General features: G+C 55.2%; 2 protein-coding genes across 6 annotated transcripts; one reads left to right on the forward strand and one right to left on the reverse strand.

The window, feature by feature from the left end:
- Nucleotides 1-1,486: 1,486 nt before the first annotated feature.
- ITPKC (inositol-trisphosphate 3-kinase C) lies at nt 1,487-17,109 on the forward strand. The gene is made up of 7 exons (XM_008688776.2): nt 1,487-2,608; nt 6,776-6,875; nt 9,143-9,356; nt 9,923-10,127; nt 12,904-13,005; nt 13,635-13,706; nt 15,677-17,109. Exons 1-7 carry the CDS (start codon nt 1,502-1,504, stop codon nt 15,878-15,880), a joined length of 2,004 nt encoding a protein of 667 aa, XP_008686998.2. The 5' UTR covers nt 1,487-1,501; the 3' UTR covers nt 15,881-17,109.
- On the reverse strand, nt 17,106-23,533 carry CUNH19orf54 (chromosome unknown C19orf54 homolog). 5 transcript variants are annotated; one of them, XR_005835741.1, is made up of 7 exons: nt 22,390-23,533; nt 20,755-20,823; nt 20,159-20,283; nt 19,744-19,873; nt 19,578-19,648; nt 17,793-18,821; nt 17,106-17,653 (listed from the first exon to the last, which is right to left on the reverse strand). XR_005835741.1 is itself a non-coding variant. In XM_040633999.1 (7 exons), the coding sequence occupies exons 4-7, from the start codon at nt 20,259-20,261 to the stop codon at nt 18,484-18,486; spliced, it is 642 nt and encodes a 213-aa protein (XP_040489933.1). In that variant the 5' UTR covers nt 20,262-20,283; nt 20,755-20,817; nt 22,390-22,486; nt 23,111-23,533; the 3' UTR covers nt 17,106-18,483. The 5 variants fall into 5 exon arrangements, 4 of the variants coding, with proteins under 4 accessions (XP_040489933.1, XP_040489932.1, XP_008686999.2 ...); XM_040633999.1 differs by having other exon boundaries at nt 17,106-18,821; nt 20,755-20,817; nt 22,390-22,486; nt 23,111-23,533; XM_040633998.1 differs by having other exon boundaries at nt 17,106-18,821; nt 22,390-22,486; nt 23,111-23,533.
- Between the last annotated feature and the right edge of the window lie 83 nt (nt 23,534-23,616).

Consider the following 23,616-nt stretch of genomic DNA (forward strand, 5'->3'; position numbering starts at 1 on the left):
TGAGGAGGTAACGGAGGAGGTAACATTTGAATAAAGACCTGAAAGAGGCAAGGGAGGGAGCTACTGGAATATCTGAGGGAAAAACGTTCCAAGCAGAGAGAACAACCAGTGCAAAGGCCCTGTGGTGGAAAATATCTCAGAGAAATAGCAAGGAGGCCAATGGGCGTAGTGAGTGAGAGGGAAAGACAGAGAGGAGGTCTGGGATGTAATTAGAGGCAGGTCCCTTAGGGGATAGTGAGTCACAGTGAAGACTATGGCTTTTACCCTGTGGGATAGGAATCATGGAGGGTTTTGAGCAGAGGAGGACATGATCCAATTTAGAGAAAATACTCTCAACTTCTGGCTCTTTCACTCACACCCCCAGCCTCAAAAGCAAATTATATCACCCTGTAGGGACCAAAAGCCCAGACTTTAGATTAAATGGGCCTGAGTTCAAATCTACACAACTTAGATGTGTGATCTTGGACTCACTGCTTTGTCTTTCTGTGCCTGTTTTCCTGTTTGTGCAAGGGAATGATGATGATCCCCACCTCACAAGAGTTGGGGTATAAACTGGTAAGTACAGCACCTGGCACAAAACAAGTAAACAAATGTAAATGTTGTTGCAAATTAATAAATACTCCCCTAGCGGTCCTGTGAGGAAATTATCCACCGCTATCCCCTTTTCACAGATGAGAAAATAGAGGCTCAAAGGAGACAAGTCTGCAGGGAAAGAGCATCCAAGAAGTGAGTGCTGGAGCCAAGATCTGAAGCCAGGCATCCTAGCTTCAGAGTTAAGGTCCTGGCTTGCCCCTCATCTAACCTCACTTTGCCTTTAGACAAATTCTTTCACGGCTCTGGGCCTCAATATCCCTGCTAGTAAAAACGCTTGGCTCTTGTGGCATCGAACACACATTTTCTGAAACAATAATATTATGTATCTTCATTTCACAGGTGAGAAAATTGAGCCTGGGGCTGGGGCAGGAAGGAAGTTGTAAGTCACACACTGCAGGTAACACTGCTAGTTAAGTGGCAGAGGCGGGTCTTGAACTTAGGTCAGTAGGATTTCGAAGTCTTTGAAAGTCAGTCCAGGCTCTGACTGAAGAATGGGCGCGCTGCTGGACTCGTCACCGAGGATTACAGGGAGGCTAAACTGGTCACTAGAGGGTGTAGGAAGGTCGGATTAGTTGCGGGGGTCTAGGAATGGGCCCCACTAGCCCGCAGCCGGGACCGCGGCGGCTCACAACCAACCTGGACCAGCTTGGAGCGCTCAGAGGCCACCCCCTCCAACAGAAGCGGGCGGGATCAGGCAAGGCCCGTCCCCTCTGCGTCATGTCCGGGGCGGTGCTTCGGGGCTTTCCCGGTGGGGGGGGCAGAGTATCGGTTAACCCCTGCGTGGCCGGACGGGCAGGACTCCGCGGGCCGGAACCCGCGAGTCGGGGCTCCCCAGCCACACCCCTCGCGGGATTTAAAGGGGCAGGAGGGGCCGGGTCGGGTCGAAGCCCGAACCTAGGGAGCGGGCATGAGGCGCTGCCCGTGCCGAGGGAGCCTGAGCGAGGCAGAGGCCGGGGCGCTACCGGGAGCGGCCCGCATGGGGCTGGAGGCGCCGCGAGGGGGGCGGCGGCGGCAGCCGGGGCAGCAGCGACCTGGGCCGGGCGCAGGGGGCCCGGCGGGGCGGCCGGACGGGAGCGGGCCCCGGGCCCGGACCGAAGGGTCCAGCCTCCACATCGAGCCCGAGAGGGTCGGCCTCGGGCCTGAGCCGGGGACAGACGGACAGGCTGAGCCTAAAGCAGCTGGTCTCGGAGCAGAGACAGAGCGGCCCGGCCAAAAGACGGAGCCACACATATCCAGCCTCCGGACATGTCCAGAGAGGAGCAGCCACTGGTCAGAACTGGAGACAGCCGGTCCCTGTACGGAAACTGGGACAGATGGCTTTTGGACTGGTCCACACAGGTCTGACCTCCAGTCTCAGCCAGAGAGGGCCAGCCTCTGGACGCAGCCGGGAGTTGATGGGCCCTGGACGGAGGTAGAGATACATGGGTCACAGACTCAACCAGAGAGGGCCAAGACCTTGGCTGATAACCTCCGGACCCATAAGAACAGGTCCAGCCTCCGGACTCAACCAGAGGGGGCCGGTCCCTCAACAGAGCCAAGTGCTGATGGCTCCTGGAAAGAATTGTACACTGATGGCTCCCAGATACAACAGGATACTAAAACATCCTGGAAACAGGTTGGCACTGATGGTTTCCCAACACAGCAAGATACTGTTGGCTCCTGGACACGGCCTGGCACTGATGGTCCCCAGATACAAGATACTCATGGACCGCAGACAGAACCTGGGACAGACTGTTTTTTGGGGGAGTCCAAGCAGGATGGCCTATTAGAGGAACCAGAACCTGGGAAGTTGGGGCCTCCTCTGTACTCTCACCTGGAGTGTAATCCCCTGACCCCTGTGCCCCGCCTCATCATCACTCCTGAAACACCTGAGCCTGAGGCTCAGCCGATGGGACCCCCCTCCCGGGCTGAGGGGGGCAGTGGCGGCTTCTCCTCTGCCTCCTCTTTCGACGAGTCTGAGGATGATGTGGTGGCCGGGGGCGGAGGTGCCAGCGACCCCGAGGACAGGTCTGGGGTGAGTGGGAACCATCCTTCCCTTGAGCCACATCCCCCCAGACCCCTTATTCCATCCCCTCAGACCCTTTATCCCATCCCCCTGCCTTTGCTTTGAGAAGTTTTCTAGCAGCCACCAACAGTTTCATCTCCGGGTACCTCTTCCATCTGTCGACCTCCTCCCTCTGACAGCCAGGTTACCAGCCCACTCCAGGCACCCTCCTAATCCTTTCCTTTTCTCCTCCCCGACTGCCTCCAGTCCTGGGGTCTAAAATGGACAGCCACTGGCCGACTTCATGGTGCCCAGGAACTCCTGAAATTGTGTAATTGTGTGCGTCTGTGTGTGTATACACATATATTTTTGCAGCAGGCATGTTTGACTTCTGTCGGATCTTCTAGGAAGTATGTAACCTCAAAATCTGAAGAGCTCTAGTAGAGGAGAACAGAAAGGGTGCACTTTTTACCCCAAATTATTTAGTCTAGATTCCTGTGGCTGTTTTAAGGGGTCATGAACCTTCACCACCTTTTAGCCATTCACTTTTGTAGGGATTGAGCCCCCCAGCTTTTATCAGATTCTTGAAGGGCTGTGTGAGCCCAAAATGCTAAGGACCCCCAGCGTAGCCAGGGACCTTCTGGTCTCCCCGTTGCCCCCCCAGCTCCCCACGGAGCCCCCTGCAGACTCTTGTTTACATCCTCTACCCTCACCCCCAGCTTGGGTGCGGTTCTTCCCTGGTGAATCAGGAGGGCTGGGCAGGGCAGGTTCAGGGAGGGTCAGCACCGAGGCAGGTGTGAGAGCCGCCAGTGGGTTGGCCTGCTGGGTCCTTCCGTTCTCGTGGGGCCTCTGGCTGGAGTCTGCCCTGAGTCCCCCTCACCCCACAGGCCTCCCTTAGGAACGTGCTCACACATGTGGCTACAGGTAGAGACAGAGCTGCCTCAACCTGCCTGGAGCTGACCCTCTGGTCCTTCTGCCTTAGCTGTTCCCTCCACCTACTCTCACATTCTTGGCATCTCAGAACAGCTGATCTGGAAGGGGATGGGGAAAAAATAGCTAGCGCTCACTTATGCCCAGCTCTGTACAAGCTCCTTGCTCATATTAACTCACTTAATCCTCATGGCAGCCCTGTGAGGTAGCTAGTATTACTATTCCCATTTTATAGATGAGGAAACTGAGGCCCAGACAGGCCGTGGCACTTGTCCAAGGTCACACACTTTGGAAGACACAGCTGGGATTCATACCCTTGGAATACCAGGCACGTTTCTAAGTGTCGTGTGTGTGTTAACCCCGAATCCTCATAACATCACTATGAGATTGGGATTATTATTATGTCCATTTTATAGAGGAGGAAACCGGTTTAGAGAGGTTTGGCCACTTGCTTAGGATCGGTCAAGCCTGGTCGGCGCCAGGATTCTTTTTTTTTTTTTTTTTTTAAGATTTTATTTATTTATTCGACAGAGAGAGAGACAGCCAGCGAGAGAGGGAACACAAGCAGGGGGAGTGGGAGAGGAAGAAGCAGGCTCACAGCGGAGGAGCCTGATGTGGGGCTCGATCCCATAACGCCGGGATCACGCCCTGAGCCGAAGGCAGACGCCCAACCGCTGTGCCACCCAGGCGCCCCAGGCGGCGCCAGGATTCTAACTCAGTTCTGGCTGAGTTTAAAACCCAGTTATTTGAACCTCTGGGGTGTATGGGTGGATCTGTCCCTCACTTGTTTCCTCCCAGACCACCCTGTGTCCAGTTTTTCTTCATCCTTTCAGAATCTGCCTCCAAGACCACTTGTGATCAACTTTGGAAACTTCCCTGCTTTCAGCGCCTTCCGTGGCTCCCCAGGGCCCTCTAGATAGCGATCAGAAGTTCAGTCCTGTGTTCAGAGCTTCCTGTCTCCAGACTGCTTCCCATGCTCAGCTTCCCTGCTCCCCTCCTGACCCCCCTCTATTGCCACGAAGCCCAAGGACACACCATCCTGCTTCCCCTCGTTGCTCAAGCTGCTCTCACTGCCCAGAAAACAAACCCTTCCTTCCTTCTCGCTTCATTTTGAAATCCCATCCGACCTTAAAGTCCCACTACTTTCTTCCTTTCCTTCCTATTTCCCTTCCTTCGCACATCCATCCTGTCCTCCTCATCAGACAACCAACAGCCTGAGCCTCTATTATGTGTCCAGCCCTGTGTTGGTTTTGCTGGGGACACAGCAGTGATTGAGACATTGCATTGCCCTCATGGGGCTCCCAGGCCAGTGGAGAAGACAGACCCATCACCATACAGAGAGGTCAGGGCTGGGATGATGGGGGAAACCGAGTGTTGTAGAAGACCACTGGGGGTGGGTGGTGTGATTGGCCGCACCTGGGGTATCAGAGAGGGCTTCCTGGAGGAGGGGGCATGGGAGAGGAGACCAACGTGAAACGATCTAAGAAAGCCCGGATTAACCGTCAGGTCTAAGAAAGAGACAAGATACTGAATCTGCTTAATGATAAAAAAAAAAAAAAAAAAAAGACCGTTAAATTAAACTTCTTCAAGCAACGTTTTTGGGCAGCTATTGTGTGCGAGTCATGGGCTGGGGACACAGTTGTAACCATGATAATCCCAATCCCTGCCTTCAGACTTCATAGTCCAGCAGGGGTATAGCATGTAAGCCCAGGGCTGTGGGTTCTGAGTTGGAACCCCAGCACTGTGCTGTGTGACTTAGGCAAGTGACTTCATCTCTCTGAGCCTCTGTTTCCTCTGTAACACAGAGGCAGCAGTCCTCCTGGGGTTGTGTTTTAGGATTAAGTAGGTTATGGCTCACCGAGTCTTTGTCATTGTGCCTGGAATGTTCCAGGTGCTTAGTAAACAGGAACCTTTATTAATCACCTCCTCTCCACGGCTGGCAGCTGGAGGGTGGAAGGACTGGCCTTTCCTGAATCCTGCGGTCCCAACACCCTGCCTCTGCTTGACCTTCCCACCATCACGTAGACGTCTGCTAGGTAGCTGGGCTCTGAGCAGGTGGGAGAGAACATGGCTTTGACCCCAGGGTAGTGGGGGATGGGCCACACAGCTTCCTTCTGTGGAGAGGACCGCTTCTCCTAGTACTTGCCTCAGGGCCTGTGCCTTGGCGCAGAATGTATTCATGTGTGTGCACGCGTGCTCATGCGTGTGACTCAGACGCTGACCCGGTCTCAAGAACCTCTTGACTGAGTCAACCTGATACAAATAAATCTTTGTTTTCAGTTTGCTGTACTGGTTTTCTATTGCTAGTTCTCTCTCTTTCTTTGTTTCTACTTATCTTTTTCTTTCCTGTCATTACTTTGTATCCGTGTCTCCCTTTCTGTCTTGCTATGCTTTCTTGGTCTTTTGGTAACCCTGTCTCTGTATTAGTCAGGCTAGGTCAGGGTTTGCTGTAGTAACAAACAGCCCCCAAACTTAGTGACTTGGAACAACACCGGATTATTTTTGTTCATACTGCACAGGGACCATGAGCCACTGGTGGGTGAGGGGGCCCTGCTCCATGCTGTCTTCACTCAGGGCCCAGACTGAGGAAGCTTTTCTTTCTCTCTCCACGCATCCCACCCCCTTTTACAGCAGGGCAAAGGACACGGAGAATCATGTACTGGCTTTCAAGCTTCTGCTCACATTTCATTGGCCAAAGCACGTCAGTAACCTAAGGTCAAGACGGCAGGGACGTCCCTGGAAGGGGGAGGGGCTGGAGCCCTTTGGGGAGCAGCTCTCATGACTGTCCCGGTCGCCATCTCTTGTGCCCTTCTCTCTGCCTCTGTCGTCACCTTGCCATCTGGCTCTGTTTCTCTTTCTGTGTGGTTCAGCCTCCACTCATCAGCTCCTGCCTCTGTCATCTTCTCCAGAAGCTCTGACTGGGTTTCAGGACAGAAGTGACATTTCCAGGTGTTTGGTGTGTGTCTGTGGAGGGGAAGACTTGGGGGCTGTTTGTGACTGTGAAAAGACCTGGCCTATTTTTACTCACTGGAGAAGGACAGAGAACAATGGACAGGCTCTTCCTCACCTTTGCTGAGGCCTTTGGGGGATCTCGAGATAGCTGAAGTAGTGGGCTTTGCTCACCCCAGTGAGCTTGGGAGCAGCGATCGCAAGAAGCCCCCTGGCCCTGGAAAGACCCCCAGTCCACCTGGTTTCCCTCAGTGCAGCATCCTACCCCCTCCCCTCCCCAGCCTTGGCACTGACCCCACCCTGCTCTGCCCCACACAGAACAAACCCTGGAAGAAGCTGAAGACGGTTCTGAGATATTCGCCCTTCATGGTCTCCTTCCGAAAACACTACCCTTGGGTCCAGCTGTCGGGACACGCTGGTGAGAGCAGGGGTGTGTGGGACGGCAGGGGGCAGACAGGCTGGGCAGAGATGCCTGGGCTGGGGAAAGAAAGTTCTAGAGCCATTCTTTGTAGTTCAGGTTGTCCCAGCTGTCAGATGGGCTTGGGGACTGTCTCCACCTCATGAGGCTGTTATGAGAAGTGCATGGGCCTGGGCCGGGCCATCCATACATCAGGGCTGAGGGCTGTTCCCTGTGGTCTCAGCACCAGGGGGACGGGGAGCAAATCCTCAACCCTGGGGAAAACGTGGTCCTGGGCTCAAATCCTCATTCTGCGCTTTATATATGGGGGTCCTGGGCTAGTTACTTTCTCTCCCTGGGCCTTGGTTTTCTCACCTGTAATACGAAGATAATCATACCTCCCTTGCGGGCTTAACTGAAGGGTTAAAATCAAAATGTGTATGAACGGGGCACCCGGTTGGCTCAGTCGGTAGAGCACGCGACCCTTAATGTCTGGGTTGTGAGTTCAAGCCCACATTAGGTGTGGAGCCTGCTTAAAATAAAAAGAAAATAAAATATTTTAAAAATTAATGATAAACCAAAATCTCTACGAAGATTGAAACACAGGCCCCTCAGAAATGGAAATAATCATTCCTTGTTCTCTCCTCATGTCCAGAGTATTATAGGCCCTCAATAAATGGCAGCTGTAACGGTTTTCCGCAGGCCCGAGCGTGACGTCTGTGGCACGTGGTAGTACAATGCCCAGCACGTAGCAGTTTCTGTAAAGGGCTAGATAGTAAACATCCGAGGTTTTGTGGGCCGTATGGTCTCTGTCGCAGCTACTCAGTTCTGTTGTTACAGCATGAACGCAGCCATAGATAATACCTAAACACAGGAGTGTGTCTGTGTTCCAATAAAACTTTATTACAAAAAAGGGTACCAGCGGGGACTAGAAAAATTAGGTGGGCCCACCGGCAAAGGAAGACAAGAAGGGAACTTACCTACCTTGTTCGTCCCTAGATCCGAGTTGTTGAAAAGCCAACCCCCGCCCCCCGCCACACGGCTGCCATCTCTATGTGTTCGCGTTACTCTAGCTGAGTTAAAATACCAGAAAACCCCTCAGAAGATAGTGGTGGTTAAAAGAAAACTTAGTGGAAGAAAAGGACCATTTTATTACACTCACATGTTTGGGGTCAGGAAGCCAGACAGGGCTTGGCAGGGACGGCTCGTTGCTGCGCCATGGTTTCTGGGAACTCAGCTTGGACAACTCTTTTGAACGCTGCAAGGCAGAAACTTCTGAGATTCATTCACTCACATGCCTCGCGATCAGTTGCTGGCTGGGTGTCAGCGGGGGCCGCCTCCATGTGGCTTCTCTGTGTTGCTGCTTGGGCTTCCGCACAGTATGGTGGACTCGGACTAGTCCGCTTTCTTCCGGGGCTGCTCAGCACTGCAAAGGCAAGCGTCTCTGCCAGCAAAGTGGGAATCACGTCTCCTCTTGTGACCTAGACTCCAAAGTCACAGGGTTGCTTCTGTCATCAGCCCTCCCAGATTCAAGGGGGGAAGAAGAATTAGATTCCGCTTCTTGATGGGGAGTGGTGAAATTCTAGAAGGACCTGTGGGGCAGGAGCTATTGTTGGGCCATCTTTGGAGAATATAATCTGAAAATACAATTTGCTCCCATAAGAATTCATAACTCTAATCTACACAGTCTGCAGGGTCCAGGAAATGCCAGATTTGTCAGTTAACTTAAATTGGTCCCAGGGGTTAGCACAGTGGAACTCCAGGCAGAAGCACGTGCAAATCTTTTTTTTTTTTTTTAAGGATTTTATTTATTTATTGGAGAGAGAGACAGAGATAGCGAGAGAGAGCAGGAGCAGGGAGGAGAGGGAGAAGCAGGTTCCCCGTGGAGCAGGGAGCCCAATGTGGGGCTCGATCCCAGGACCCTGGGACCATGACTTGAGCCGAAGGCAGACGCTTCACCGACTGAGCCCCCCAGGTGCCCAGAGCAAATGCAGATCTGCTCTGGAGCGTCATGCTCTCGACTCAGACCGCACACAGAGCCCCACAGCCGATCATGAGCTCACAATCTAAAATGACAAAACAAATGAGGACACAGTGCTGTGAACAGGACTCCATTTCGACAAGGAGCAGCCATAGGTCCTGTCCTTGCCACATAGAGGCCAAGACAGTGAGAGTTGCAGGGAGGGAGAGAAAGGCTTTCAGAAGGGTCAGGTAAGATGCATCCGGGAGATGAGAAGATCTCTGGCTGATGCAGCTTCTGACGCTCTTGTCGACTGTGCTGCCTGTAGGCAACTTCCAGGCAGGAGAGGATGGTCGGATCCTAAAGCGTTTCTGTCAGTGTGAGCAGCGCAGCCTGGAGCAATTGATGAGTGACCCCCTGCGGCCTTTCGTGCCCACCTACTATGGCATGGTGCAGCGGGATGGCCAGGCCTTCAACCAGATGGAAGATCTCCTGGCGGATTTTGAGGGCCCCTCCATCATGGACTGCAAGATGGGCAGCAGGTAGGTTGAGGGTCAGCCAAGGGGGCAGAGGGTCTGGGATGCTCAACCAACTGAGCCACCTAGGCGTCCCCCATTTCACTCTCTTAATAGTTATCTTTTGATAAACAGGAGCACTTCTCATTTAGGCCAGTTTGTCATTTTTCATTATGATTAGTAGCTTTGTGTTTAAGAAATCTGCCTACTCCAAGACTGTGTGATCTCCTGTTTTCTTCTACAATCTTTATTGTTTTAACTTTCACATCTAGATTTGCAGTCCATCTAGAATTAATTTTTATACATGGTGTGAGGTAGGGATTGAAGCCCCCCCCCCCCAATATGGCAATCCTATTGACCCAGCACCATTTATTGAGAAGACTTCCCTTTCCCCACTGAATTGCTGGGCCTTCTTTGTCATGACTTGGGTAAATGTACACATGTGTGTCTGTTTTTAGACTCTGTTCCTGTCCATCGATCTAATTGCCTATTCTTGTGCCATGTTGTGGCTTTATAACTTGTCTTGATATCAGAGAGTATGTCCTCCATCTTTGTTCCTCATAGTTTTCTTTGTCACGTCCTCTGTGTCCCAGGACCTACCTGGAGGAGGAGCTAGTGAAGGCCCGAGAAAGGCCCCGGCCCCGGAAGGACATGTATGAGAAGATGGTGGCTGTGGACCCCAGGGCCCCCACCCCTGAGGAACATGCCCAGGGTGCTGTCACCAAGCCCCGCTACATGCAGTGGAGGGAGACCGTGAGCTCGACCTCCACCCTGGGCTTCCGGATTGAGGGCATCAAGGTGAGGGCCAGGAGCTGCTAGCCTGGGGGCTGAGTGCTAGATCAGAGGCAGGGCCTCTTGGGGAACATGGGTGTCAGGGAAAGCTGGGAAGAAGCAGGATGTGGAGAAAGAGCAGGAGACTGTGGAAGATGAATAGACAGGGGCTCGGGGAGGTCCTGCTTCTCTCTCACCCCTATCAGTGTCCAAGTTTTGTTTATCTGTCTCCCTGAACAGCTACTGATTCTGTCTGCTCCACTCCCCATGGCCCTGCCCTAGTCCATCCATCTGTCCCGCCCTAGCCTCCCTGGTCTCTCCCCCACTAGCCTCTCTGGTCTCTTCTGCCCTAGCCTCCCTGGTCTCTCCCCTGTTAGCCTTCCTGGTCTCTTCTGCCCTAGCCTCCGTGGTCTCTTCTGCCCTAGCCTCCCTGGTCTCTCCCCCACTAGCCTCTCTGGTCTCTCCCGCCCTAGCCTCCCTGGTCTCTCCCCCGCTAGCCTTCCTGGTCTCTTCTGCCCTAGCCTCCCTGGTCTCTTCTGCCCTAGCCTCCCTGGTTTCTCCCTCCCTAGCTTCCCTGGTCTCTCCCTCCCTAGCCTCCCTGGTCTCTCCCCCCAGCCTCCCTGGTCTCTCCCACCGTAGTCTCTCTGGGCTCCTAGGTCCTTGTCTCACCCCCTCTGATCCTCATCTGACATGGCAGCTGGAAGGATCCTTTTTCCCCCGTTTGGGGAAAGATTTTCCTTTTTTCTTTCTCTCCTTCTTTCTTTCTCTCCTTTTTTTGTAAATTAAACCTAATTGTTTGAAGAGGTATTCACATAGTTCAAAAATCAAAATAATATAAAAGGGTATAGAGGGGAAATCTCTCTCCCAGCCCTGCTGCTGTCCTCCCCATTCTGTCCCCCCACCCCCGTCTGCTCCTGGAGAACCACTTGATGGTTTCTTCTGTTTCTTCCTGCAAATACAAACAAATGCAACTGTATATCCTAAATTTTCCTCCTCCAAAAGGAAGTATATAGCCCCGGAGAATTTTCCATATCATTCCATAGAAAGTCTGCCTGCCTGCCTGCCTTTCTCTTCCTTCCTCCCTTCCTCCCTTCCTGTCTTACTCAGCTGTGTAATAGCTCTCTGTGGATGAGACACAGTCCCCTACAGATGGCCACCTGGGTTTCCACTCTTTGCCATTATAAACAGTGCCTCAGTGAATCACTTTATACACAAGACACTTTGCGAGTGGGTAGGTTTAGCTGTAGACAAGATTCCCCGAAGCAGGAGGACAGAATTGAAGATGAGGTGCATTGGGAATTTTGCTTGAGATTGTCAAGCTCCTTTCACAGGAGTGGGACCATTGTGCACCCCACCAGCGGTGCATGAAAGTGCCTGTTTCCCCATGGCCTCGCCTGAGCCATCTTTCTACTTGTACATCCTACTGTTAGTCTCCTATTCCATGGCTCCCTAGTCCCCTCGAGAGAAGTTCCCTGGCCTAGAGGGAGCTCCAGGGTCTAGCCTCATCTCCCCCCCAAGAGTCCTGTGCTTTCCTGCCACAGGAACTTTGCACATGCTCTTCCCCCTACTGTTCCCCTGATTGACTCCCAGTCGTTTTCCTGTCTCCTTTTACTTTATTTTTTACTTTAATACTTATTTATTTATTTATGTAATTTGTTTGAGAGAGAGAGAGAGAGAGAGAGAGTGCGCTCGCACATGCACAACAGGGAAGGGCAGGGGGGAAGGGAGAAGCAGACCACTCCCCCACTGAGCAGGGAGCCTGACTCGGGGGTTGATCCCAGGACCCAGAGATCATGACCCGAGCCAAAGACAGATGCTTATCCATCTGAGCCACCAGGCGGCCCTATTTTTTATTTATTTTTTAATTTTTAAAGATTTTATTTATTTGAGAGAGAGAGAGAGAGATCATGAGCAGGGGGGAGGGGTAGAAGGAAAAGCAGAGTCCCCTCTGAGCAGGGAGCCTGACGGATGTTGGGCTCGATCCTAGGACTATGGGATCATGACCCCAGCTGAAGGCAGTCGCTCTACAGACTGAGACAGCCAGGCGCCCCTTCTGTCTGCTTTTAAATTTCACTTCCTCCAGGAAGCCCACCCTGATTTCTATCCTGCCAGATCAGGGCCATCTCTTTACTTCCTCATTATTCTTATTTCCCTTTGTGATGATCTTATACCATACCTGCCTCCTTCACCTGACTGTGTGTCTGTCCTGTTACCTCCATGTTATCAGCGCCCACACGGCACCTGACAGAGTGTGGCAGAATGACTCAGGTGGCTTCTCTGTGCCCTTCTCAGATATAAAAAAAAATAACAGTCTCATTATGCAGTGCTTACTTAACTGTGTGCCAGGCACTGTGCCATGCATCCTGCACACATCCAGTCTCCTCTGATCCTTATACCAGCTTTAACCTAACGGTGGTAAATACCAACACAATCCCCATTTTCCAGATGTGGGCACTGAGGCCACGGCTGGCGAAGCAGCTTGTTTAAGGCCGCCAGCTAGGAAGCAGCAGAGTCACTGTTCAAAGCCAGACCCACCCCTCTCCAAAGTCCACTGGGCTAGCCTGGCTTAGCCAGGGGGTTCAAGGTTAGCCTGGGAAGGACCGGTTGCTCTGGAGTGCGCCTTGAGGCTGGGTGGGGCTGGGCTGGCGGGTGAGCTGGCCGCTCCTCCTGAACAGCTAGGAGCGGGGGGACAGGCAGGTGGTCCCGGGTGGTGCCTGAGGCTGCTCGGTGTCCTGCTCGGGAAGGAAAAGGTGTGACGGGAAGGAAAAGGTGTGACGCTCTGCCTTCGCCCCTTGCCCTGCAGAAGGCCAACGGGACCTGCAACACCAATTTCAAGAAGACCCAGGAGCTGGAGCAGGTGACGAAGGTGTTGGAGGACTTTGTGGATGGGAACCGTGCAATCCTGGTGAGTGGGGCACCCATGCCCTGAACTTAGCAGCTAAGACCACCGCCGTCATTGTTGCTCCTGAGGCGGTGGNNNNTCTGCTGTAGGCCCGGGCTGGCCGCTACCGGCCTGCCTTGCTGACCATCGGCGGTCAGCGGGTGGCTTGGCGAGAGCCGGCTGGACCCCTCCTGGGTCCTGCTTATACATCTGGTGATGGGCTTACTGTCTCGGCTCACGACTTGGCCACTTGTCTCTCACACTCCAGCAGGCGAGCCTGGGCGCATTCTCAGGGTAGGAGCCGGTGGCCCAGAGAACGAGTGAAAATGGAGGACGGCTTGGAAAGGCCACCATCATTTCTGCCCCGTTTTATTGGCCAGAGCAAGTCCTCTGACCAAGCCGAGATTAAAGGGACTCTCGGTTGGAGGAGCTGCTAGGAATTGTGGGTATTCATGTATCTCTCACCACACTCTGCTCTGTGCCACCCAGAGGCTTCCAAGACTCCCCCCGCCTCCCATTTTCCCCGCGGTTCCCCTGAGCCCATCCTGGCCGGGTTCCACCCGCTCCTTTGGGGGTATAAGATGTCAGCTCTCAGGGTGGGGAAGGACCCACAGAGTCCCTGTGCTAACCAAGAAACGCTTCTTCCCACACAGAGAAAGTATGTGGCTCACCTGGAAGAACTCCGAGAGGCTCTGGAGAACTCTCCTTTCTTCAAAACCCACGAGGTGGGAGTCCTGGCGGCCGTGGGAGCAGAAGGCCCTGTGTGGGGAGCGGTGGGGGGTGTCAGCATCCGGGTGGCACCAAAGAGAAACTGCTGACAGAGTCACGGGGCAAAGCTATTAAGGGGAACCCCCACGTTTTGGGGTTTGCTCTTTAGGGTAGGTGGCAGAGAGGGTTTCAGGGAGATGGGATCGCTGGGAACAGAGGCTCGAGCCAGGTGGTCTGCAAGGAAGGCTCTTCGACACTGGGCATGTGACTTAACCTTCTAGGGCCTCAGCGTCCTCTTAACACAGGGAAAAACAACATTTTTTTATTTATTTGAGAGAGAGAGAGAGTGAGTGTGAGCAGGGCAAAGGGTAGAAGGAGAGGGAGAAGCAGGCTCCCCACTGAGCAGGGAGCCTGATGCGGGGCTCGATCCAGGACCCGGGATCATGACCTGAGCTGAAGGCAGAGCCACCCAGGCGCCCTAACTTCTTGCTCTTAAAATTACTTTGTAATTGTAATGATTTCCAATTATCGGTGTCAGCCATCCTGTTCGGTGGCTCTCTCCCTCCCTCCCCCCTCCCCTGTGCAGCCTGCGTCTCTTAGGAAACAGTAATTTCTCTGGGCTGTCGCAGGAAGTCCGTGAAGTGGCGACCTCACTGCGTGTGTGTGTCCTCTCCCTCTTCTCTCCAAGCTCTTCTACCACCCCCGCTCAGGTCCCCCTCACTTCTCTTTCCTGGTATCCCCAACTCCCCAGAGATCCCTGATCGGGGAGTCGGGCCTCCGGGTTTGAACCCGGTCTGCACTCCCCAGCACCTGGGCCTGGGACCCGTCTCCTGACAGGCAGGATGCGCTAACAGGGCACCAGCCTCCCGGGCGGGGCGAGGATCAGGCAGGTTAATACATATGGAAGCACGGCCCGTAGTCAGCCCTCAGTGTGTGCCAGCTGTGACTCTCGTGTTCCTTATCGTTAAATGTCACCCTCATTGTCCTCGTCGCTGCCCCTTGGGCTCTGCTCGCAAGTCCCAAAGGGGAGGCCCGGGGACCTCCTCTCTTCTGCGCTCAGGTTCGGTGTCACCCACCTGGTGACTTAGCATTTGAAAAAATGAGTTGCCAGCATCTCAGACATGAGACTTGACACCAGAATCGGGACTTCCGGTTGCCCCGGCCCGTTGGGAGACGTGGCAACAACCGGGCTGCTCGCCGTATGCCAACAGCCAAACAGAGCGGGGCGGCGGCTGCCTCTCCTGCCAGCCATCTGCTCACCCGCCCGGCACCCGGGTTCTCTGGGAGCAGTGGGGTTTGAAACCCGACTAGAAGAGGGGGGGGCCTTGCACACCTGGAGTTCCATGAAGGCATCGAAAGTACTATTTCTAATTTAAAAAACTCCCTTCAAGCCAGCATCTACCGAGGGCCGTGTGCCAAGCACCGCGAGGCCCTTCATGAGCGTGTGTGCGTCGTGGAATGCTGCCAGTGACCTTAGCGGGGGGCGGGAGGGGGGCTGTTACCGTCATCACCTTTCTCCAGAGGAGGGAACATCATCAGCAGCCGCAGTCCGAGGTCTTTCCACGGGGGAGCCATTATCCACTTTGTAGTGCTGGCCGGGCTCTCTTGACCCATGCGAGATCCTGCAGGCATCTGAGTTTGTACCCCAGCGTGGGAAAGGGTAATGGTTAACGTCGGCCGTCCGTTTGCTCTACTGGCAGCTGGCGTAAGAGCTTTGTGTGGATGAATTCCCACTTGTAATGTGCACAGCCACCTTCGAGGTAAATGGTACTATCACTCCGTTATTCCCACTTTGCGTAGGAGCAAGCAGAGGCACGGAGAGGTTACGTCACCTGTCCAAGCGCACGTAGCCAGTCAGTGGCAGAGCCAGGATTGGAACCCAGACGGCCTGGCTCCAGAGTTCATCACCCTGCTCAGCTGCCTGTTGGGCAGGGGCCCGAGGCCGGTGCCTGCTCCTGCCCCTAACCTCCGACCTCTTTCCCTACAGGTGGTGGGCAGCTCCCTCCTCTTTGTGCATGACCACACTGGCCTGGCCAGGGTCTGGATGATTGACTTCGGCAAGACAGTGGCCTTGCCTGACCACCAGACGCTCAGCCACCGACTGCCCTGGGCCGAGGGCAACCACGAGGATGGGTACCTCTGGGGTCTGGACAACTTGATCCACCTCCTTCAGGGGCTGGCCCAGGGTTGACCCACTTGCCCACTGCCAGGTTTATTTACTGGATGGTGCCCATCTGGCTGGTGGTACCCCGAAATTGGCTATGGGGGGCTGACCGCGGGGATGGGAGAGGTTGTGTTGTACACCACGTGAGACCAGAGTGGAAGGTCCGAAGGGCCTTGGAGACCAGGTAGCGCCAGGCCCTTTCATGATAGGGAGGTTTTAAAACTGGAGGATGGGTATGACATGGCCACATCCCACGGTGAATCAGAACCAGATTGGGTCCTCCGACTAGCCAGGACAGTTTCTGAGGGGCTGCTGGAGACCATAACTAAACCATGAGCCCTGACAGAACACAACTCGGATGCCACAGGGCACAGGCGTGATGTGGTGCCTCTCACCGTAGGAATGACTGTAATCACTGCCTCCTGTCAGCCCCCTCGGCTGCGAGCTGGCTCCTGGAGGCCGGGGGAAGGTCACTCTCATCACTGGTGTGCTGGAGAACCAGGCCTCACATGTGAACAAAGGCAGGAGCACCTGTCTGTTCTGGCCCCATCCGTTCATCTGGGAGCCATTCCAGTGCTGACAGACTCTGGGGAGGGTGTGACACCATGGGGCCGATCTGAGAGCTGCTGCTGTGGGGCGGGACCCAGTTCACCCTGTCCTGCCCTCCCCCCTGGCCCCATGGGATCCTCCCCGCTCCTGAAAGAGCTCTGCTGAACCCCTGCACACCAAAACCACAGCCACATCCCCGTGCTGGCACTGTGACCAGCACAACCTTGTTCCTTGGGCACCAGCCTCAGCCTTGAGACTTCCTCCTTCCACCCCTTACCCCCTTTCCCTTGCTCCTGGCCAGCTGGTGGCAGGAAGGGCTTTCAGCCATGGAAAAGCAGGTTTGGGAATCAGAGGTGCAGGGTGGTGGGGCCACTGGCTGTGGCCTGGGGCTTGCAAGCCTGGTCCAAACCAAAGACCCTAGTAGCACAGCCAAGGATAGGTGATGCCCCCCCCCCTCCAGCACCTGAACCTTTGGCTTTCCTAGCCTCTGAGGCTGGGAACCAGGTGCCTCCCTCTTCCCTAAGCTGAAGCTCATGTGTCTTCCAGGCCTGAGGAGGTGTGCTCCTTTTCTACTGACCGTCTTTATACTTATTTATATGAGAGAGGTAGTCGTTAGCTGGGGCAGTGTTGGGGAACAGAAGGCAAAATCATTTCGTGTGCTTCCCCCCCCATGACGACGCCCCAATAAATTGCACAGTCACGGTCAACTTTGTGGATTTTTTCTTTCGCATCTGGGGTGTGTGGGCTCAAAGCTCCCCGTTAGTGCTGGGTGGGGTAATGGGATCATGAGCAGTTTGGGGTGCACAGGAGGCCGCTTCANNCGGCATTCACCCAGCTGCTGCTCTTGTGCCTGGCTGTGTGGGACAATGTAGGGAACAGATGAGTGACTGAGACAGCTCCCAGCTGCACCCTCAGGGCCTCCTAGGACAGTGCACCAGACAGCACCAACCAGGGGGGCAGGGCCGGGGTGCTCTGGCACAGGCGTGAGAGCAGGGGCGCTCCTCTTCAGGGAAGAAACACCACACTGTACAGCCGCTCTAAGTAAGACCCTTTGCCGGGCACTGGCTACACCGGGGACCAAGACAGACTTGTTCAGAGTGGAAGCAACAGGTTTTCATTCAATCAATAACCTCTTTCTCCACCCCCATTTGTATAGCTACTAACTGCCGGGTTTGAATCCTGGCCCTGCCATTTGCCGGCCATGTGACCTCAGGCCAGTGACGGCACTTCTCCACGCCTCAGTCTCTCCACCTGTAAAATAGAGGAAGATCTAGTACCTTCCTTCCGTAGTTAGAGAATTTGCTGAGTTAAACTGGGCAAAGGGGTTGGCACACAGAAGCACTTTCTGTCCGTTTCTAAATCAGAACACATGGTGGGGGAGGGGCCGTACCTGGGGCTAGGGAGTCTTCTGAGCCAAAACAGAATTAAGGAGTTACTGTTAGCAGAGGCTTGGGTGCAGGGGAATAGGACACTCGAGTGACCTGGAAGGCCGGTGTGGCTGGTGGCAGAAAGCATGATGAGCTGGGGCTGAGAGAGTTTAATCCCTATTCTGTGAGCAACCACGATCTGCTGGAAGCTTCTCTGGAGGCAAGTGGTAAGACCTGGGTTGCATTTTGAAAGGCAAGGCTTCCTAGGTTCCATGGGAACAGATGCTGGGCGGCAGCTAGCGGTCCGGTGAGGAGGCTCCTGCACGTGTCCAGAGAGAGAGGAGGGTGCTTTAGAAGAGGCTGGTCACCAGTGAGAAATGGCTGGCTCCAACATTCAGGTCGGGCAGACAGGGCCTGTGGGTTGAGCTGTGGTCAAGTATCTTCCCTGGAGAGGGAGCTTGGCTGGCTGGCTCCTGGCTTGAACCCCAGCCACACATCAGGAGCCCAATACAGGGGGGTGGGCGTGGGAGAAGGGGATTGGGACCCATGGACTGGGGCAGGAGGGGGACTCCTCATGGAGGATCTCTGGCTGAAGGTCCTTGGGAACGCAGCCCACACCTGCGGGCTCTTGTGAACGGAGAAACAAGCACTCTTATGGTGACAGAGCCAAGCTGTGGCCGGGGCCCTGTCAGTGTGGCTCAGGGCTGCCGCAGGCTAGTGGCTGGAGTCCCGTGGTCTGAGGAGCAGGGCCTGGCCACAGAGGCCGGCCCGCACTCCGCCAGCAGGCACCACGTACGCCCGGCCGTCGGCGGCCCGTGAGGGCGAGAAATCTGTCAGCTGTAGGTTGCTGTCCCGGACCTGGTTGTAGTCCCACAGCTGGTAATGCCAACTCTTGCCCTGCTTGGACAGAAGGTAGACGGCTCCTGGGGAACCTTCTTCTGGCAGGGCTGGTGGCTGGCGGGGTGTGCTGGGCACTGGGTGGTACAGACCTGGCAGCTCGGGGTCCTCGGAGTAGCCGAGGCTTGGCACGGCCCGCACACCCAGCAGGACCCCTGCGAGGAGAGGGGAGGCTGTGAGCGGGAGTGAGCCCTGACTCGGTGCTGCCCTTTGGGGTAGGTGTGGGTGCTGCCTCCACACTGCGTCACGGAGCAGTCGGCGGGGCACACGGCTGGGCTGGGACTGGACCCAGGGTGTCCGGCTTGAGGGCTACAGGCTTTTAGATCCTGGCTTCTACAGCTGGTAGCAAAGACGGGGAGGTGGCGTTCAACCAAGCAGGCATCATCACCCAGTGGTTTCCTGCGGTCTAGTAAGAGAATGCTCAGAGGAGCCCGGAGCCCTCGAGGCCACGGACCCAGGCATGGGGAGCCTCCCAGGCCACCTAACATGCAAACCAGCCTTCTTGCAGGTGGGTGGAATGAAGACAACAAGGCCGATTGAGGCCAGCACTGACCGACACATGCAACATGCCTGTGCCGTTCAGACTTTTATATGCTTTGCCCACTGTCACCCCAATTTCCAGACAGAGGAAGGAAAACCCAGAGTCTCAGAGCCCGGAAGTGGCTGGACCAGATCTGGAGCCTAAACTGTTTGATCCTAAAGTCCATGTTCTGAGCTTCTATTCATGGAAACCCTGACTGGCAGATACTGAGGCACCTGCTGCCTGCCAGGTCCCTACTAAGTATCCTGTGGGGATGGGGACAGCCCAGCCCTGGTCCCCGCCTTGGTACGGGAGAAGGGCCAGTGTCACGTTGAGAGTGTGGGGGTAATGGGGGGCTGGGGAAAACAGGGTGAGCATATAGGAGTACCACCTGTGCTCACGGCCCAGTGGGCCTTGTAACCCTTCCTCTGACACGGCTCATGGTTGAAGTCCTCGTCGTAGCTGGTGCAGGGGGTTAAGGCCAAAGCTGTGGTGTGGCCCTGGGACCCGCCCACACTTCTCCATCCCCACCCAGCTCCTTCTGGGCCCTGGGATACGGGATGAGCAGGGGATGTCCGGAGACAAGGTGCTGCAGGACACGGGCTCTGCTGGGACCGCCCAGGCCACCGCAGAGCTGCTCAGCCTCGCAGCCCAGTGCCTCCTGGGCCAGCTTGCCCATGTCGGCCACTGCAAGGGTGACAGAGACAGATGGATAGCTGTGTGCCTGGCTGCACCTCGAATCATCACTGCAACTGCCACCTCTTCATACAAATGCAGAAAATGCGGCACAAAGAGGGTAAGCTGCTTGTCCACAGCCACCCAGCAGGAGGGGGCAGAGCTGGGCTGAGAATGAAGACAACCTGTCTCCAGAGTCCACCTCCCAATACTCTACTGGGACAGGGAGAAGGGCTTGAGCATTGGAATACAGTCCCCTCACAGGACTGGCTTGAGACCCTTCTACACCCAACTCACCAGAGAACATCTCTCCCTGGGCTGTGTAGCCTCTCTCCACGGCCATCTGCACCAGTCTCTCCAGGGGAACGCCGCTGGGCGGTGCCAGGAGCGTGCCTGCCATCCACAAGGCCACCAGCCCACACCTGGGGAGAGACAGGCCCAGTCCTTCCACCCCTAAGTCTTGTCTTTACTGAGCCCCCTCTGCCCCGGAAGCTGGAGTGTAAGGAACAGGTCTGCTGTGCTGGGGGAGTTTCCCTTTTCCCAGTCCTGGTTGGGAGACCTGACTCTGCTTCATGGGGGAGAGGGTGACCTCGGCCTAAGGCTAGGGCTGGAGGGCTGCAGGAAGGGCAGGAAGGTGGGGAGAGAGGTCACCTGGCTTCCAGGAGGAGGGGCCGAAGCAGAGTCAGAGGTGAAGACTGCTCACTTGCTTACTTGTCTGTTCCAACAGTTTACTGCGCATGCACCAGGGACCCCACCCTCCAGCCCCCGTTTCCCTCCCCTCTGCCTCCTCCCAAGATGCCTGGGATGAACCCAGGCCTCCCACTCTACAGATCGGTCCTCAGGAAGCACAGCAAAGGCAGAGAGGGGTCAGAGTCCCAGATCAGGGCACGTACTGAGGACCTTCCTGGATGAGGGAGGGCAGGTCGGCACAGAAGAGGATCCACTGCAAGTCACTTCTGAAACTGAATCAGAGCGTGCTCAGATCACATGGGAACCAGCTCCTAGATCCCCCCCCCAAACCCCCGCCCCCGTGAGGTGTGACTGGGAGTGGAGTGTTGAGGGGTGGGGAAAGGAACCCAGGTCTGGCTGTCCTAAGGCCAGAGGGCAGCTCCAGTCTCTGATGCTGACTTCCTTCTCCCCTGATGAGGCACGTCTCCCTTCCTGAGCCTCCATGTCCTCATCTGCTCAGTGGGAATCATCCTTCCACCTGCTGCTCCCTGCTCCTTCTCTCGGTTATTATAGGGGCAAAGAACAGATGTGCAAAATCTTTGCAACTCGGAGCCAGAAAAATGGATTTATTACAGGAAATTTCTCGAAGGGATGTCTCTATACCCAAACCCTTCCTGTGACTTTCAACCCTTCTCAAGCCTCTTTAATAGGGATGAAAATCCCTTAACTTGGCCTAGAGTAGAACCAGGTAAGGGTATGCTCCAGGCCCAGGACATCACCTGGATAATGAGCCCTTGGAGGCCTGCCCCACCCCACCCTTGGGGAAGTAACTCAGAAAATTTTGATCCTGATGCAGCCCCAGGGCTCAGCAGGGGCCGGGCAACATGCTTATCCAGTATTTCTGTTCCAGGCCAGTGAACAAGGAAGGCTGGGGGGAAAACCCAAAACTCCTGGTTCCGTTTGAAGCACCATCCTGATGGAAGATGGTAACACAGCACAGTGGCTAAAAGCATGAAGGCCTGCTGCCAGAGTGCAAACTGGGCTCTTCCAAGTGAAGAGTGGCTAAGTGACTTCACCTCATAAGCCTCAGTTTCCTCATCTGGAAAATGACACAATAGGTCCTATCTTACAAAATCACTGAGAGGTTGAAATAAATACCTAAACACATTTAGAATAGTGCCTTACAAATGTCCTAACCAAACAGCTTATAAACTTGTCTAGAGCGCTGGAAGTTTCTTCCGTGAGTCTGGGGCCTAGCTCCCTCCCACCTGGGTCTCTGGGTGCCCCAGCTTCCTCCTGGACCCCCCGACTGTCTCACCACCTCTGGGCCCACAGGTAGCCTCCCTCCCCGTGAACAGCCCTGCCACAGCTTGCCAGGGTCCTCAGGATAGTCCACCTCCCTCCATGTGGCGCCCATGCCCTGTGTGATCTGGCCCCCGTCCAACCTGTGAAATCCCATGTTTATACCACCTCCCCCCGTCCTGTTAAAGAAATATTTGCAGATTCCTGAAAAGAACACCTCTTCGTTTCAGCCTGCGCCCTGCACAGGCTGTTTACTGTCCTCATCACACCCAGGGCAGCTCTCAGGCCCCACTAACTCCCAGCTCAGCCAGGCCCGCCCTCAGTGCTCCCTCATTACAGCTCTGACCACTCGGGGCTGTCCCTGGTGAGGGAGGGCTCTGCCTCTGCCACTGGACTAGGTGCCTGTGAGGGCAGGATCTCTCTCTGGTGCAGGCACACCCTGACTGGGTCTAAGTAGGGAGCTGAGGCACTCAGGCTCTCTGACCTTGAGGAAATGGGAAACCCCAAGAGGAGACAGCTCAAGTGACCTGGGGCCAGGTGGTTCGGTGAGACCCTACCGGTCCTTGTGCAGCTTCAGGAGTCTCTTCACATCATCTCTGCTCCTGGGGACTGGGCCGGCCTTCTCTAAGGCCTCCTTCAGGAGCTGGCTCTTCTCTAGGCCGAACACATGAGGGGGAGCCAGTCCCCTGACAGGAGGTGGAGGCGGCGGTGGGGGTGGGGGAATAGGGGCCTGGAGACTTGCGGGAGGTGGAAAAGCTAAATTAGGGGTGTTTGGGGGTAGAGGAACTGGAGTGATAGGGGCTTGGGGAACAGGGGTTTGTGGAGGGGCTGGGGACTCGACGGGAGGAGAGCAAGAAGAACTCATTTTGGGGTCTATGGCATTCAAGTGCTGGAAGGTCAAGAATGTCTAAAATGAGTTAGTCGCGGGGATGGACGTTCTGAAGGTTTTAGCGCGGAGTTCCAGAACTTGCGTGCTGAGTAGTGGGCCTCAAAGACCAGGACTGACACCTGGAACCACGGAAGCAGGGAGTTAACAGGGCGGGTCCTTCAGCCGGAACTAGATTTGTGGTTTGGGGCTGGGCTGCAAGGCTCCAGGAGGGGAACTTAAGTTACTTTATTATCCGAGCCGAGGTTTGGAAACTCCGGAGTCAGATTTGGGAAAATGAAGGCTTGGATCTAGGGTGGGGTGCCCAAAGGGTGGGATCTGGGGGGCCGAGGGCTAAAGACCAGGGAATTTAGGCTCTGTAACCCCTCACATCCCAGGCCCTAGTTCCGAACCTTGGAGCTGAACTTTGAATCAGAGGTCAGGAGATCAAAAGGGCACCTGGCAGGGAGAATGGCTTAGTCGTGGAGAAGGTCCTAGAATCAGAGCGCAAAAGGAAAAGTCCTGTAGGTTGGGGAAGGCTCAGAGATCGGAGGAGGCTGAGAGCCGCGATACAGGCAAGTTAAGTAACGCAGCCTGAAAGTAAAACGCGCCTCCCCTTCCAGCAAAATGGCGGCCGCAGCACACATTTTCCCCCCATCACGTGACGGGACTCGCGACTCGTGACGCGACTCGTGTCCGCCCCTATCGCGTCACGTGACAAGAGAAGCCGGGGCCGTGGCCGGTAGAAGAGGCTTTCAAAGGACCGCCCCGGAAGAGACCGAAGCTTGAGCGGCTTCTCCATTGGGAGGAAGCGCGTGAGGAGGCGTGGCCTTCGCTGACTGGTCCGTAGAGCATCGGGCCGGGTTGGGCGGGGTTTTCTGCCGAGGCGGGAACCCAAATGTCGTTTTGATTGGCAAGA

Source organism: Ursus maritimus, unplaced genomic scaffold, assembly GCF_017311325.1.
Source record: "Ursus maritimus isolate PB19 unplaced genomic scaffold, ASM1731132v1 scaffold_19, whole genome shotgun sequence".
Taxonomy (NCBI): Eukaryota; Metazoa; Chordata; class Mammalia; order Carnivora; family Ursidae; genus Ursus; species Ursus maritimus.

What these genes read in the sequence shown, in the direction of transcription:
- ITPKC (XM_008688776.2), top strand. Translation starts at nt 1,502, where the DNA reads ATGAGGCGCTGCCCGTGCCGAGGGAGCCTGAGCGAGGCAGAGGCCGGG. An exon ending in CCAGCTGTCGGGACACGCTG is followed by an intron (nt 6,876 to 9,142) that starts GTGAGAGCAGGG and finishes TGCTGCCTGTAG; the next exon opens with GCAACTTCCAGGCAGGAGAG. An exon ending in CTTTCTTCAAAACCCACGAG is followed by an intron (nt 13,707 to 15,676) that starts GTGGGAGTCCTG and finishes CTTTCCCTACAG; the next exon opens with GTGGTGGGCAGCTCCCTCCT.
- CUNH19orf54 (XM_008688777.2), bottom strand. Translation starts at nt 22,697, where the DNA reads ATGAGTTCTTCTTGCTCTCCTCCCGTCGAGTCCCCAGCCCCTCCACAA. An exon ending in GGACATCCCCTGCTCATCCC is followed by an intron (nt 19,649 to 19,743) that starts GTATCCCAGGGC and finishes CCCCTGCACCAG; the next exon opens with CTACGACGAGGACTTCAACC. An exon ending in CCACTGGGCCGTGAGCACAG is followed by an intron (nt 18,822 to 19,577) that starts GTGGTACTCCTA and finishes CTCTCCTCGCAG; the next exon opens with GGGTCCTGCTGGGTGTGCGG.